This window comes from Columba livia, chromosome 3, assembly GCF_036013475.1.
Source record: "Columba livia isolate bColLiv1 breed racing homer chromosome 3, bColLiv1.pat.W.v2, whole genome shotgun sequence".
In the NCBI taxonomy this organism is placed as follows: Eukaryota; Metazoa; Chordata; class Aves; order Columbiformes; family Columbidae; genus Columba; species Columba livia.
In genome coordinates, this window is record NC_088604.1 from 737,500 (window position 1) to 749,716 (window position 12,217).

The 12,217-nt window shown below is 54.1% G+C and overlaps 2 protein-coding genes across 13 annotated transcripts in view; one reads left to right on the forward strand and one right to left on the reverse strand.

The window, feature by feature from the left end:
• Positions 1–12,217, forward strand: part of DTNB (dystrobrevin beta) — a 181,351-nt gene that overhangs the window by 104,734 nt on the left and 64,400 nt on the right. For 11 of the 12 annotated variants that reach the window (XM_065055424.1, XM_065055426.1, XM_065055427.1 and 8 more), the window contains 2 exons: positions 1,139–1,252; positions 5,784–5,880. In XM_065055424.1, coding sequence (XP_064911496.1) covers positions 1,139–1,252; positions 5,784–5,880 — 211 coding nt within the window. Of the gene's footprint in view, positions 1–1,138; positions 1,253–5,783; positions 5,881–12,217 lie in introns of those variants that run through there. The other variant, XR_010471044.1, reaches the window with a different exon arrangement.
• On the reverse strand, positions 1,465–2,013 carry LOC106145960 (IQ domain-containing protein K-like). The gene is given in 1 exon segment (XM_065055301.1): positions 1,465–2,013. A coding segment is annotated over 1 exon segment (549 nt).

Below are 12,217 nucleotides of genomic sequence, written 5' to 3' on the forward strand. Positions count from 1 at the left end.
CTCTTGCTCCATAGGGCCCATTAAGAGGTCGCTCTGTTTTTATCACAATATGGCATCTGCACTCACCTGCTACTTCCGCAGCCGCGGTTTGAGTTCTCGTGTCTCTGGCGGAGGTCCCGGGAGGGAGCTGCTCTGCAGATCAGGCCGTGGAGGGGCTGCAGACCCCGTGTGCTGTGCGGACGGGCAGCCCCTGGGTGACACTGCGGTGCCCGGTGACGCGGTGGCTCCGTCGCCGTGCTCATGGCTCCCGGTGCCCCGGCTCAACCACCAGCGTGGCAGAGCTCACCGCCTGCACCGCCTCGGTACACGCAGTTCCTGCGGTTAGTTTGGAGGAGAACCGGCTCCTGGAGAGCAGGGGACAGCCCAGTCCTTGCAGCGTGGAACCAGCACGGCTTCAATACGCTACCAAGACACTTTGCGGGTATTTGAAATTATTCGTCGAGATCACAGATAAGGGAGATCTGAATCAGCGCGAGCATGAAACCTTGCAAGGGAGCAGCTCAGCGGTTTTAGGGAAGAGCAGGAGGGGGAGAATTAGAGATTATAATCTTCCCTCTCAGAAGGCTTTCATTTCCACTTTAATGAGCGAGTTCTTGGCCGTCAGTGCTCTGCTCCCTCACCTCCGGCCGCACAGAACGCAGCTGCTGGCTCATCGCCTTCCTCTGGCGAAACCTCTGCGCTCTGTCCCTGTTACTCCACGCTGCCGTTTTCCATGTTCCCAAGCCCCTGGAATGCGAGTGGGACCTTCCCCAGTGCCGGCACGGCCACAGGTGCTGCCGGTGCCGCGCCGAGCCCCGACAGCCCGTGCACCACGGGCTGTGCCGCAAACGGAGCGTTTTCCTCTCCCAGCAGCTCTTTAGCGCTTTCCACATGAAACGTTTGGGAGACGCTGCCCGCCTATGGCACTGAAGTGATTTCCTACTTCTCGTTAAGTACTAAATCTCCTGTGTGTATTACAGCAGTTTATAGGACTGCGCTAACCGACCTGTCTTGGGTTTGAGTCGGTGCCAGTCAGACCTGGACTAAATTGCTGCGCTTAGGCTGGAGACTGACAGAAAGTGCTCCAGGGGCTGTAACGGTGGTGAAGAGCAGGAATTGACCTTGTTCCTCCTTAATCTTCCCTCTGTCATTTCTGTAGGGAGATACTCCAGGAGATCCAGCGTCTGCGGCTGGAGCACGAACAAGCCTCTCAGCCCACGCCTGAGAAAGCCCAGCAGAACCCGACTTTATTGGCCGAACTCAGGCTCCTACGGTAAGAGAAACATCTAAAGCTCGTGTGTGTTCGGATCGGGGCCGCTCAGCCCGGGACGCAGGTGTTGTTGGGCAAAGGGAAATACCTGCACATCCCCAACCACCTGCAACTGTTCTTTTGAACGGCTGAATTCTCGAGACTGACAGCATGTTGCAATCTGCCTTGATTTTTTAAAGTGGGTTTAGAAGTAATTAGAAGTAATTCTGTGTAGTTCAGAAGGCTGTTTGTAAAGAGTCTTCCAGTTTGCTTCCCACTTTGGCTTCCTGCTTAGCCCAGAATTCTTTCACTCTTTTATTAAGGTTTCTTTCCTCTCTCAACTGCTTTTGCCACCGACGTAGCTCTTGTATTTGGCTGTCACAGTGGACCCGATAACCTCTCCAGAAGGCCTGAATTATTAGGCTTGCTGCTTCTTCTGATAGAAGGAAAGATAGAGGAATTGGTGGCCTAGGATGGTCCTTTAGCCAGTTGCTGACAAAAGGAATGGAAAAGAATTCTGTGAATGACTCCTCTTTCCTCTTTGGGTTCTTGTTGTATAACCACTCAGTTAGGAAGTCACAGGCAATAAATTTGGTCCTTTTTCTCTCAAAACGCTTCTCCTTCTCTGCTTAATGCAGATCAGCCAGGCCGGGTAAGAGTACTGGAAATACAGAATACTCCAAGTATTCTCGAGGAGAACATGTCTTGGGGTCGGGTGGTTCTGGGCAGGGAAGCAGCTGCTGGACAACAGCATCAGCAGCAGGGGCTCAATACAATTGCTCCATATGGGCCGGCTGCAACGTTCCTGCCTCCAAAGACACCTCAGATGCACGTTTTGATTCAGGAACATCTGGAAACGGATGCTGTTCTGCTTCATACTCTGCGCACACCTGCAGAGATGGCACGAACGGCTTGTCATTTCTTGTCCAAAGGAGTGGAGTCGAAGAGAAATGCCAGTTATTTGATTAGCCAGCAGAACTCCAGAAGTTGGTACCTTCAGATAGTCAGGGATAGAGACACCCAAGGCTGGAGACCAATCTTCAAAGCCCCTTTGCTTAAGTTTGCGTTTTGAAGCGACAGGTGAATTGTCAGCACTTAGAGAAGGAAGTGTTCCATAGTTCGGGTGGCCACCAGAGCGTTCTCTGCCTGGATTTCATTTCGTCTCCTATTCCTAGTTGATCTAGAGCTCTGCCTTCAAAACTCTGTCTGTAATCGGCAGGAGGCTGTAAAACCGCGGCGCTGCGCAGACCGCCCCTGCCAAAATCTCAGGCTTTCCACTTCTCCCGTTGCTTTTTCATACAGAATCTGCAAGGTTAGAGTGCATTGCACTGGTATTTCTCGTTCTATTACTGAATGCTCGTGGATTTTCTAGCTCTGCTTTACATAGCTATGTATAATTTTTTTAAAAATGCTGAAAAAACCGAAGGGGATACAGAAGACACCCACAAATGTTATGTGAGAGGTGGAGAAAAGGGGGATCGCGGGGCAACATGGTGTGTGACCCAGCAGAGGAGAGATTGTGGGACCCAAGAGCTGGAAGCCGGCCACGTCCAGACCACCAGTAAAGCTCAGGCTTTTTAAAGCGAGGCAGTAATCTCAAGAGCAGTTCTGGAGTTTTCAGGCTCTCGGTGTCTTCCCTGAAGATGCTTTTCTGAAATCCAGGTCACTGGGAGCAAAAGGGAGCGAAGCAGAGGGCCTGCAGTTTGCTAAAGGAGCAAAGCAGAGTGGTGGTTGTGGCCACTTCTGGCCTTCACATGGGTGAACACCACTGGCAAATAGAGAAAACAAGGCTGGACTGAGTATGTCAGGTCCTGACGATCGTCCGCTGGGAATTCCTCATCGCAGCGCTCCTGCAGACCCTTTTGGACGGGGCGGCAGCATCCGTGTGAAACGTCCACGCTTCCATTGTAGAGACGGAGCGAATTGCACGTCCCCCGGTCCTGTCACTGCGATTGTCAGTTATTTCTCACCTTCATCAGCCCGCTGCCGCTTCCCAAGCCTCGTCTTTCCCTGCGTTCTTGGCTGCTGAGCTACAAGGATCTTTTTCACAATTGCTCTTTGCGTGTGACTATTTAGAGACTTTTGATTCCCTCCCCTCTCCACCTCACCTTGTGTAAGCAGCTCGGAATCATTCGCTTTGCCCGCATGTGTCCCGGTCTCCGCTGTCCCTCGGGCGCTGTCCCGGTCTGAGTGCCCCGCGTCCCCCGGGCGCAGCGGCAGCACCGGCTGCAGCGTCCGCCATGGTCCCCGGCGCTGCGGGTGCCGCCAGCATCGCTCCCGTTAACACATCCAAAGGGCACAGCAGTTTCCTGCCCTGCGGCACCAAAGAGAAGTTTGTCGTGAGCAGGTTGTCAGTGACCTGAAGGGTTCCGCAAAGTCACAGGTGACGAGGAGACGTCCCCGAGCGGGGAGCAGGCTGGGGTGACCTTGCCTTGGGACGTACGGGACATGACAGCTCACGTCAGCACATGAGCTCAGTTGCTGGGTGGAGTTCAGGCTGCAAAAGCAGGAGAAGCTTAATGTGTGTAAAATCGGCGTGTCCCAGGTTGGAACATCTGCAGCCATGGAGCCCGGGGGACGAGCCGGCTGTGCCGCGGCCGGCACAGGAGCCAGGGGTGAGGTGAGGCCGGACCCCTCGGCCCCATGGATCCCTCGGCCCCATGGATCCCTCGGCCCTGTGGATCCCTTGACCCCACGGATCCCTCAACGCCACGGATCCCTCATCCCTATGGATCCCTCGGCCCTTTGGATGCCTCATCCCTATGGATCCTCATCCCCATGGATCTCTCGTCCCTGTGGATCCCTCATCCCTATGGATCCCTATGGGTCCCTCATCCCTATGGATCCTTCATCCCTACGGATCCCTCATCCCTACAGATCCCGCCTCATGATGCAGATGTCCTTGGTTCCTTGCAAGCCCGCAGGACACTAGGTCACACGTGTGCAAGGCCCAGTTTGCCCTGGGGTCACACACGTGTGCAAGGCCCGGTTTGCCCTGGGGTCACACACGTGTGCAAGGCCCGGTTTGCCCTGGGGTCACACACGTGTGCAAGGCCCGGTTTGCCCTGGGGTCACACACGTGTGCAAGGCCCGGTTTGCCTGGGGTCACACATGTGTGCAAGGCCCGGTTTGCCCTGGGGTCACACACGTGTGCAAGGCCCTGTTTGCCCTGGGGTCACACACGTGTGCAAGGCCCGGTTTGCCCTGGAGTCACACACATGTGCAAGGCCCGGTTTGCCCTGGGGTCACACACGTGTGCAAGGCCCGGTTTGCCCTGGGGTCACACAACTACATTTGCAGCGCCATAATTAATACGCTGATGTTTTACATTATTTGTAGTTGTTAACCACAGTGTTATATTAAATAACTGCAGAATAAAAAGCTACAGACTTTGAACTGACCTAGGGAGAGAAAAAGGATGGTAAAGACAGGTAAAGCTACGTTTGCTGGGTTTCTAACACATTCCAGGTGAGCAGGCGTGTGCAATCACCTCTTCATTGCCTTATTTTGGTGATAGGTTGCAGTAGCTGATAACCACATTCTTCAAAATACAAAAAGATGTTGAAAGAAATCCCCGTGACAGTTCAGACTGTGTAGTCGTCCGTCCTTTCCGAACCGCGTAGACACAAGTGAACGGTGTTTCGTAGCTCAGCGGTTTTGGGGTGGGGTGTGTGCCCGTGGTCTGTGATTTCCACCGGCACCACCAGAAAAACGAGTCACACACCCCAGATTTGATAATATGTAGTGTCTTTAACTTTGCATTAATACATCGTTATGTCCACAAAAATAACGGTAGATGAATGAATAAGCCTTTCTAGTCTGTTTGGGTTAGTTGGTTTTTGTGACTTCCAGGGCCCAGCATTTCTGAGATCACAGAAGTTACTGAACTTCTGACATGTTGGCAGCTTGTCTGAATTTCTCCTTAGATTAGTCACTTCTTTATTGTTGTCAGTATAAAATAAAACCGTGCAGTCGCGTTGCCTTAAGTATCTCAGAGATGGGCATCTGTAGAAATACAGTGGGTTTGTGATGCTGAGAAAGGGAAGGTCACTTCTTGTCTCTTCTGGTTACCTGGGTCCTGGGGCAGCCGGTGAGTCAGAGCTGACAGTCCCGCTGGTGGACAGAAGCAGCTGCCGAGTCCCCATCCGGACAGGTGATGCTTTTCCTTTGCAAACACCCGCAGCCTTCGCTCCTCCGTTCTGTCTGTCTGTCTGTCCTGCCGCGGTTCCTCCGCGCCGGTCTGGCGGCTCTGCAGGATGCCTGCGGCTGACACTGAGCAGGGTCTTAAAAGGAGGGAAAAAATGGGCTTTTTTTGTCCAAATGCGGTGCTTTGAGAAGGGGGTCATGCTGCCAAGGTGCTGAGCGTGGGTTTGGGGATTTTCAAGGAAAAGCTGGATTGTCATCAATAGTTGTCATGGTCATTGTACTGTGCTTTGCTCTGGGAACAGGGGGACTGATGAAAACCAAAGACGCGGTTCTGTGGTGGATTTCCTGGAGGGGTTGTGCAATACCCACAGTTCGTGTTCTGACTCTTTGTTTCGTGTAACCTGAGCAGGCAGAGGAAGGACGAGCTGGAGCAGAGGATGTCTGCGCTGCAGGAGAGCCGGAGGGAGCTGATGGTGCAGCTGGAGGGGCTGATGAAGCTGCTCAAAGTAAGTCAGAAACGCCGCACGTCCTCCTCCTCCCCGCTCAGGAACTCCCGGTCGCTGCTCCGAGACGCCTCTTTGCTGTCGTACCCTTACAAATACCCCGTGACAAACAGAGGGAATTTGCAAAGGGTCATTTACTACTGGCTCTGCATGTCGGTGCAGGTGGTCAGTGGGTTTTTGGGTTCATGTGCTGCTGCTCTGGTTAAAATAGCAAGAACCCGTCAGGTTTGGAAGGCTTTGCAGGAGTATGAGATCTGGTGCTCAGCGCCTGGTGTTCGGGTGCCGGTTCAGTTCCCCCAGCTCGGCCTGGGACATGCGCAGGGGCTCTGGTGGCCGCGGTGCCGCGGTGCTGGGCTCACCGGTGACACCGCGGTGGTGAGGGTCTGCTTCAGAACACGGCGGGTTTGGGCCTGAGCCATAGGATATGCTATGGTTGGGCTTTCTGATGAGGACCCGTCATTTTTTTCATAGAGCCCTGCTAGAGTTGAGCTCAAAGTTGATGACCGTAGCCTGAAATATTATTATGCGTTCATTCTCTCTGGTCTTCGAACTGGACAAGAGCCGCTCTATGAAGTGAACGGCAAAGCATTGTCCTTACTCAGAGGGGTTCTGGTCAAAGACAAGATGCAATCAGATGCAGCAGAACATGGCAGCAGTGGGGGCGAGATGGCAGCAGCGACCCCGGCAGCAGCGACCCCGGCGGCAGCCGCGGGACTGCGGATGGGCCACGGGCACATCCCAGAGTGCCAGAAGAATTCGGAGCTTGTCTGCGCTTGCAGGTGACAATGAATTCGCGTCAGCTGTCAGCCCGAGCGCAGCGCTCGTCAGATCGCGCGTGTGCTCTGTGGGGGGAACGTGCGTACCAGGGCTGCGATGGAGCGCTCTCCAGAGGGGCTGCTCTGCCTCGTTCCCCTGGGCAGATGAGCTCATAGGCAGTATTAATAGTTGGGGAGTATTTTTTTAAGTCAGCCGTTCTGCACACTGTAATTTTTTCCTGTTCAGCCTGTTAATGTCTGTCTTCTAAAAATATTGAAGACGATCGCTTGCTAAATTCACCTTGACTTCTTCAGAGCCTAATCCTTTGTAAGCTGACGTGTGATGTCTCTGAAAACGGGCATCCAAAACTGAATTACAGTTTTGGGGAAGGGTTAAAAGCTGTTGTGGCAGAAACACTTCGATTCTTCGTGGGTCAGGTGCCCACAGGCCGAGCATCTTCCTTGCACACATTAGAGGAGCCTCTGGGTAGCAAAGTCAGTCTGGACATCTGGTGAGGAGCTGTGGCGCCAGGGGCTCTAAACACCGTGGCGGTGGCAAAGCACTCAGTAGCCTTCGCAAATTAGGTCTCCCAAACACAACCTGCCACCGTCTCCTCAAGGTGTCAGTGCCACCGTCTCCTCAGGGTGTCAATGCCATCGTGTCCTCAGGGTGTCAGTGCCATTGCGTCCTCAGGGTGTCAATGCCACCATGTCCTCAAGGTGTCAGTGCCACTGTCTCCTCATGGTGTCAATGCCATCGTCTCCTCAAGGTGTCAGTGCCATCCTCTCCTCAGGGTGTCAATACCACCGTCTCCTCAGGGTGTCAATGCCATCATCTCCTCATGGTGTCAATGCCACCGTCTCCTCATGGTGTCAATGCCATCCTCTCCTCAGGGTGTCAGTGCCACCGTCTCCCCAGGGTGTCAGTGCCATCCTCTCCTCAGGGTGTCAATGCCATCGTCTCCTCATGGTGTCAATACCACCGTCTCCTCAGGGTGTCAGTGCCACCGTCTCCCCAGGGTGACAGGCAGTTCTGTGACAGGTCTGACTTCCTGCTCTCCTTCCTGCAGCCCAGGTGCGATTTCTTCCTCAGACACGTGGCTCCGAACCTGTGTGACCCCAGCTCGCCCTGCCGAGCTTTCCAGACTTAAAAGGGGCCCATAAGAAAGACGGGGAGAGAATTTGAGCAGGGCCTGTTGCGATAGGACAAGGGGTGATGGTTTTAAACTAAAGGAGGGAGATTCAGGCCAGACATGATGCAGAAATTGTTTGTGCTGAGGGTGGTGAGAGCCTGGCCCAGGTTGGCCAGAGAGGTGGTAGATGAACCATCCCTGGAGACATCCCAGGCCAGGCTGGACGGGGCTCTGAGCACCCTGAGCTGGTGCAGATGTCCCTGCTCATGGCAGGGGACACTCGGGAAGATTTAATGGTCTCTTCAGTCCAAACCATCTGTGGTTCAATGGTTGCAGCAGAGGGAAGGAACCGTAGCTGACTCACATGTGATAAAGTCATGTTTTTGGGACCTGTTTGCTAAGTTGAATCATGCAGTTCAATTCTGAGGTTGACAGAAACCTTAATGACGTCTTCTAGGCCGCCTTGTACAGAAGCCTCGCTTAGAAACTGGCTCTTACTAGGCTTTCCATTTTTAAACTCAGTATCTTTTATTTATCTCCCCCAGTTCCCAAACTTGTTTCAGAACGATAAGGGTGAATTGAAGTGGATGTAAGGACAGTTTTCTTCCCCTGAGGACGGTGGAGCGGGGCGCGGGGAGCTGGTGCCTCCTCCGGCCTTGCAGGTTCTCAGGACCAAACTGAACAGGGCTCTGAGCAACCAGTCTGAAATTCAGTTGCCCCTGCTCTGGGGGCGGCTGGACCTGAGACCTCCCGAGGTCCCTTCCGGCCCGAGTTATCCCGGGAGCCTGTGCCTGTTGCGGCCATTTCGTTCTCCATGTTGCATAATGCGGTTCTTTGCATTTCCCGATGAGCATCCTCTGGAGCCTGGCAGATTCTCGCTGATTAAAGCGTCTTCCAGAAAAACATCTGCTCCCGAACTGGAGAAATCAGAAAGGGAGAATTCGCTGCCAATGCAAATTTGCTCGCACAGTTAAAAAATTACACCTCATTTTCTGTTTTGGTGCATTTTAGGTTCGGTCTGCGCCCGCTGGCTGTGGCGCTGCAGCAGCCTTCCCCGCACACATCCTGCCGAGCCGCCCGCGGCCCCGGGCTCCGCTGCTCTCCGTGCCTCCCTTGTTTGTCTGCTCTACACTTTCAATATCAGCTTTTAACTGGCAAAGCCACACCGTACGTGGAATTGTTCTCTGAGTCTCAGCGTTGCCGCAGAGAGGCCCCGTTTCGTTTCTCCTCATCCCTTTTGTGCGTTTCCGCAGCAGTGGGAGCCGGTGGAAGCCGCCGGTTAGCCAGATCCGACCCCGTGCAAAGCCTCTATTTATTCTGTGTGATGCTAACTGGTTAATGACACCGTATTACAAGCTTGGCCTCCAGAGGAACTGCAGATATGGAAATATATTACATCTGTGCGGTTCCTTTAGAAGCCAAACTTGTAATACATTCATAAAACAAAATGAGATTTATTTGGCAAGATCTATTTTCCATGAAGCTATAATGCTTCACATGTTACTTATTAGTTGTATCAGCGTTTCTGTTACTTGGAATAAATTAATGACAGGGCAAGATGTTTGTGCTGATTTGAGTTCTTACCTCCCTTTTTGAGTGTGAGTGCAACGCGGCACGTTCCAGTCCTGGGTATTCCAAGATGTATTACAAGTTGCCTCCCCTGGAGCGGGTAGCTCCTCATGTAGGGATGTTAGGAACCCCAGCTGCGAGTTCCCAGCCTGCTGGTCTAAAAACATCGTTTCCAGTAGACACTTTTAAACACCTTTTCTCCTGAGCGGTGGGAAGTACTGCACTGTTTGCTGACAGGAGCTACAAGGGCAAGTACCGTTAGTCAAACACGGAACAGAAATACTAATTCCTCCTCAAATATGAAGGATTTACCATGACTAGCGAGGAGCAGCACGCACCCCCTAAGGCTCGATCTCGTATCTGATATTTGTGCTCGTTTCACAGTCTCTTTGGTGGCTTTGGCGCTGCCAGACACCACGTTTTCCCGCAAGGTTTCTCTTCCCTCGTCCTTTGGTGCAGTTCAGAAATTTTCATTTATAATTTAGATCAGCTGTTAAGCTTTTATGGTGTTTTTTCCATTTTCTTATGCAGTGCTTTTTACATTTTTAATACCGCCTTCATTTCAGCATTTAGGGCTGGACTCGGCGTACCGGGTGACGCGAGCGTCTGGTGCCTCTGTCCGTGGGTCGGGGCTGTTCTCTGCAGGTTCAGCCCGTGGCCATGAGCGTTGGGCTCGGAGCAGAGCAGGACAATCGAAACCCAGTGATGAGTGTCCTGCTCCCATGTTTTGCAGCCTGCCCCGTTGCAATTGAGATTTAAGGTTGGGGTTTGCATCGAGTGCCCTTCCATGTCTTCTTGCCAGCGCTCCTGTGCGGAGGTTTTGGTTGCTGGAATTTGTTGGTGGTTTCCCCAAGGAGATGTTCGGCTTGTCCCGGAGTGCCATCATTGGCATGTCCCGCTGTATTGTCCCACGTGCTCCTGAGGCCCTGGCTGCTCTGTGCGGGGGCTCGTTGGTGCCGCTGACATCCCTGGAGGGCACTCGCGACCCGCTCTGCCGGGGCTGCGGGCGCTGACGTGCCCGTGGACCAGGGCCACCGGTGCTGGCCCAGACCAGCCCCAGCCACCACCCCGAGGGGACCAGCTGCCCCGACCCATTCCCGGGGACAGTTTGGAGGAGGCCAACGCAGTCATCGGACCACAGAATTGTTTGGGTTGGAAGAGACGCTCAAGATCATCAAGTCCAACCATTAACCTCCACTGCCAAGGCCACCACTGCCCCATGTCCTGAGAACCTCATGTCCGTCTGTCCAGCCCTCCAGGGCTGGTGACTCCAGCACTGCCCTGGGCAGCCTGTTCCAATGCCCCACAGCCCTTTGGGGAAGAAATTGTTCCTAAATCCAACCCCAACCTCCCCTGGCGCAACTTGAGGCCGTGTCCTCTGGTCCGTGTCCAGCGATAACCCGGTGCCGATGGCTGCGCCCCTCTGGGGGCAGTCTGCAGCAACCGTGCCTGCCTGCTCGCAGGGCTTTGCTCTCAGCCACACGGATATTCAGCAGACATATCCCATTTCACTTTTTCCATTTCCTCAGCGGTAATTTCCTCAGCAGCCGATCTGATGATTTATCTCATAACCGCTCGGTCCTTCCAGCAAAGCTCCGCGCCTCTTGGGATTGGTTTTTCACATCTGTAGTTAATGCTGAAGCCTCATTTTTCAAACTTCTTTTGTAGAGTGGAGATGGTTGAAGATCTTTTCCCCGGCCTTGCTCACCATCTGCTCCTGCGAGTCCTGGCGCTGGGGAGGAACGACTGGGAAGCAGTGGGCTGTGGGGAGGACAGCCCCATGGCTGGTGTGGGGCTGGTTCCATGGGGCCATCCCCAACATCTGCACATCGGTGCTGAAATGCACACCTGAGAGAGACCGGGGCTTGGGACATGAGAATAGAAGTATCTGCTGAGAATGTGGAGTTCTGTGCCATGGGTCCCACGGTCTCTGCCGTGCCCTCGGTGCACAGGTAGAAAAACGCCTCTTGCTGCAGCGGCCGGTGAGAAGGACCTGCTCTAAATTAAGGGGCAGAGTTCAGGTTAATCCAGATGGGAAATAAATGAGGGGAGGTGGATCAGTGGGTACTCGGATTTCGAGGCCAGAAGGAGCTTTTATTCCGAGAGTTTGAATCCCATGAGCTGGATGCCTGGGGAGCCGCGCTGCCCGTGCTGCTGCCGGTGGGGGACACACTGTGACCCCGGCAACGCTGTAACCGCTGCTCTGCGAGTGCAAGCGGCACCGGCACACGCTGCCAGCCTCTCCCTGCGGCACCGCGGCGCTTCCGCACCACCGCGGCGCTTCCGTACCGCGGCTGCCGAGGGACGCAAAGTGCTTCTTATATCAGCGGGGGCGAAATCTACAGAAACTTCCGAATTATGGAACTCCTGACTATGTGATACTCGGGTCATTCGCATGAATGCTCATGCAGTTGAAGTCAGGCTGCGACCCCACCTGTCCGTGGTCACACTGGACACTTCTCTGCTTCAAAACAGGATAAACTCATCCGTATTTCACTTTTTCTTCCCCAAAAGGTCTTCCAAGTGAAGTGACACACAGAGTTGTTTTCTCTGCGTCTGTCTCCTTACTGCACATCTCGGGCGCTCCTGCCCCGCTTTCCCCGGTTCGCTTGCCAGAGGTGCGGGTGGCCCCGGCGCTGCCGCCCCGAGCGGGGACGTTGTGCCCCGGGCTGGGGCGGTTCGGGTCTCGCCGTGGCACATTGTGCGCACAGGGACCCGAATGTCGCGCGGCGGTTGCGGCTCCGGGTGGTGTCTCCAGGCTTCGGGTGCTGGAGGTTTGGTGTCTGCTGCCTCGAGAACAGCTCGAGAGGCATTTCCGAGCCCGGGGGAGGAAGAGAAGCCAGTGAAGGTTCTGTGTCAAAGCCAAGAGACCGGTCGGGTTTC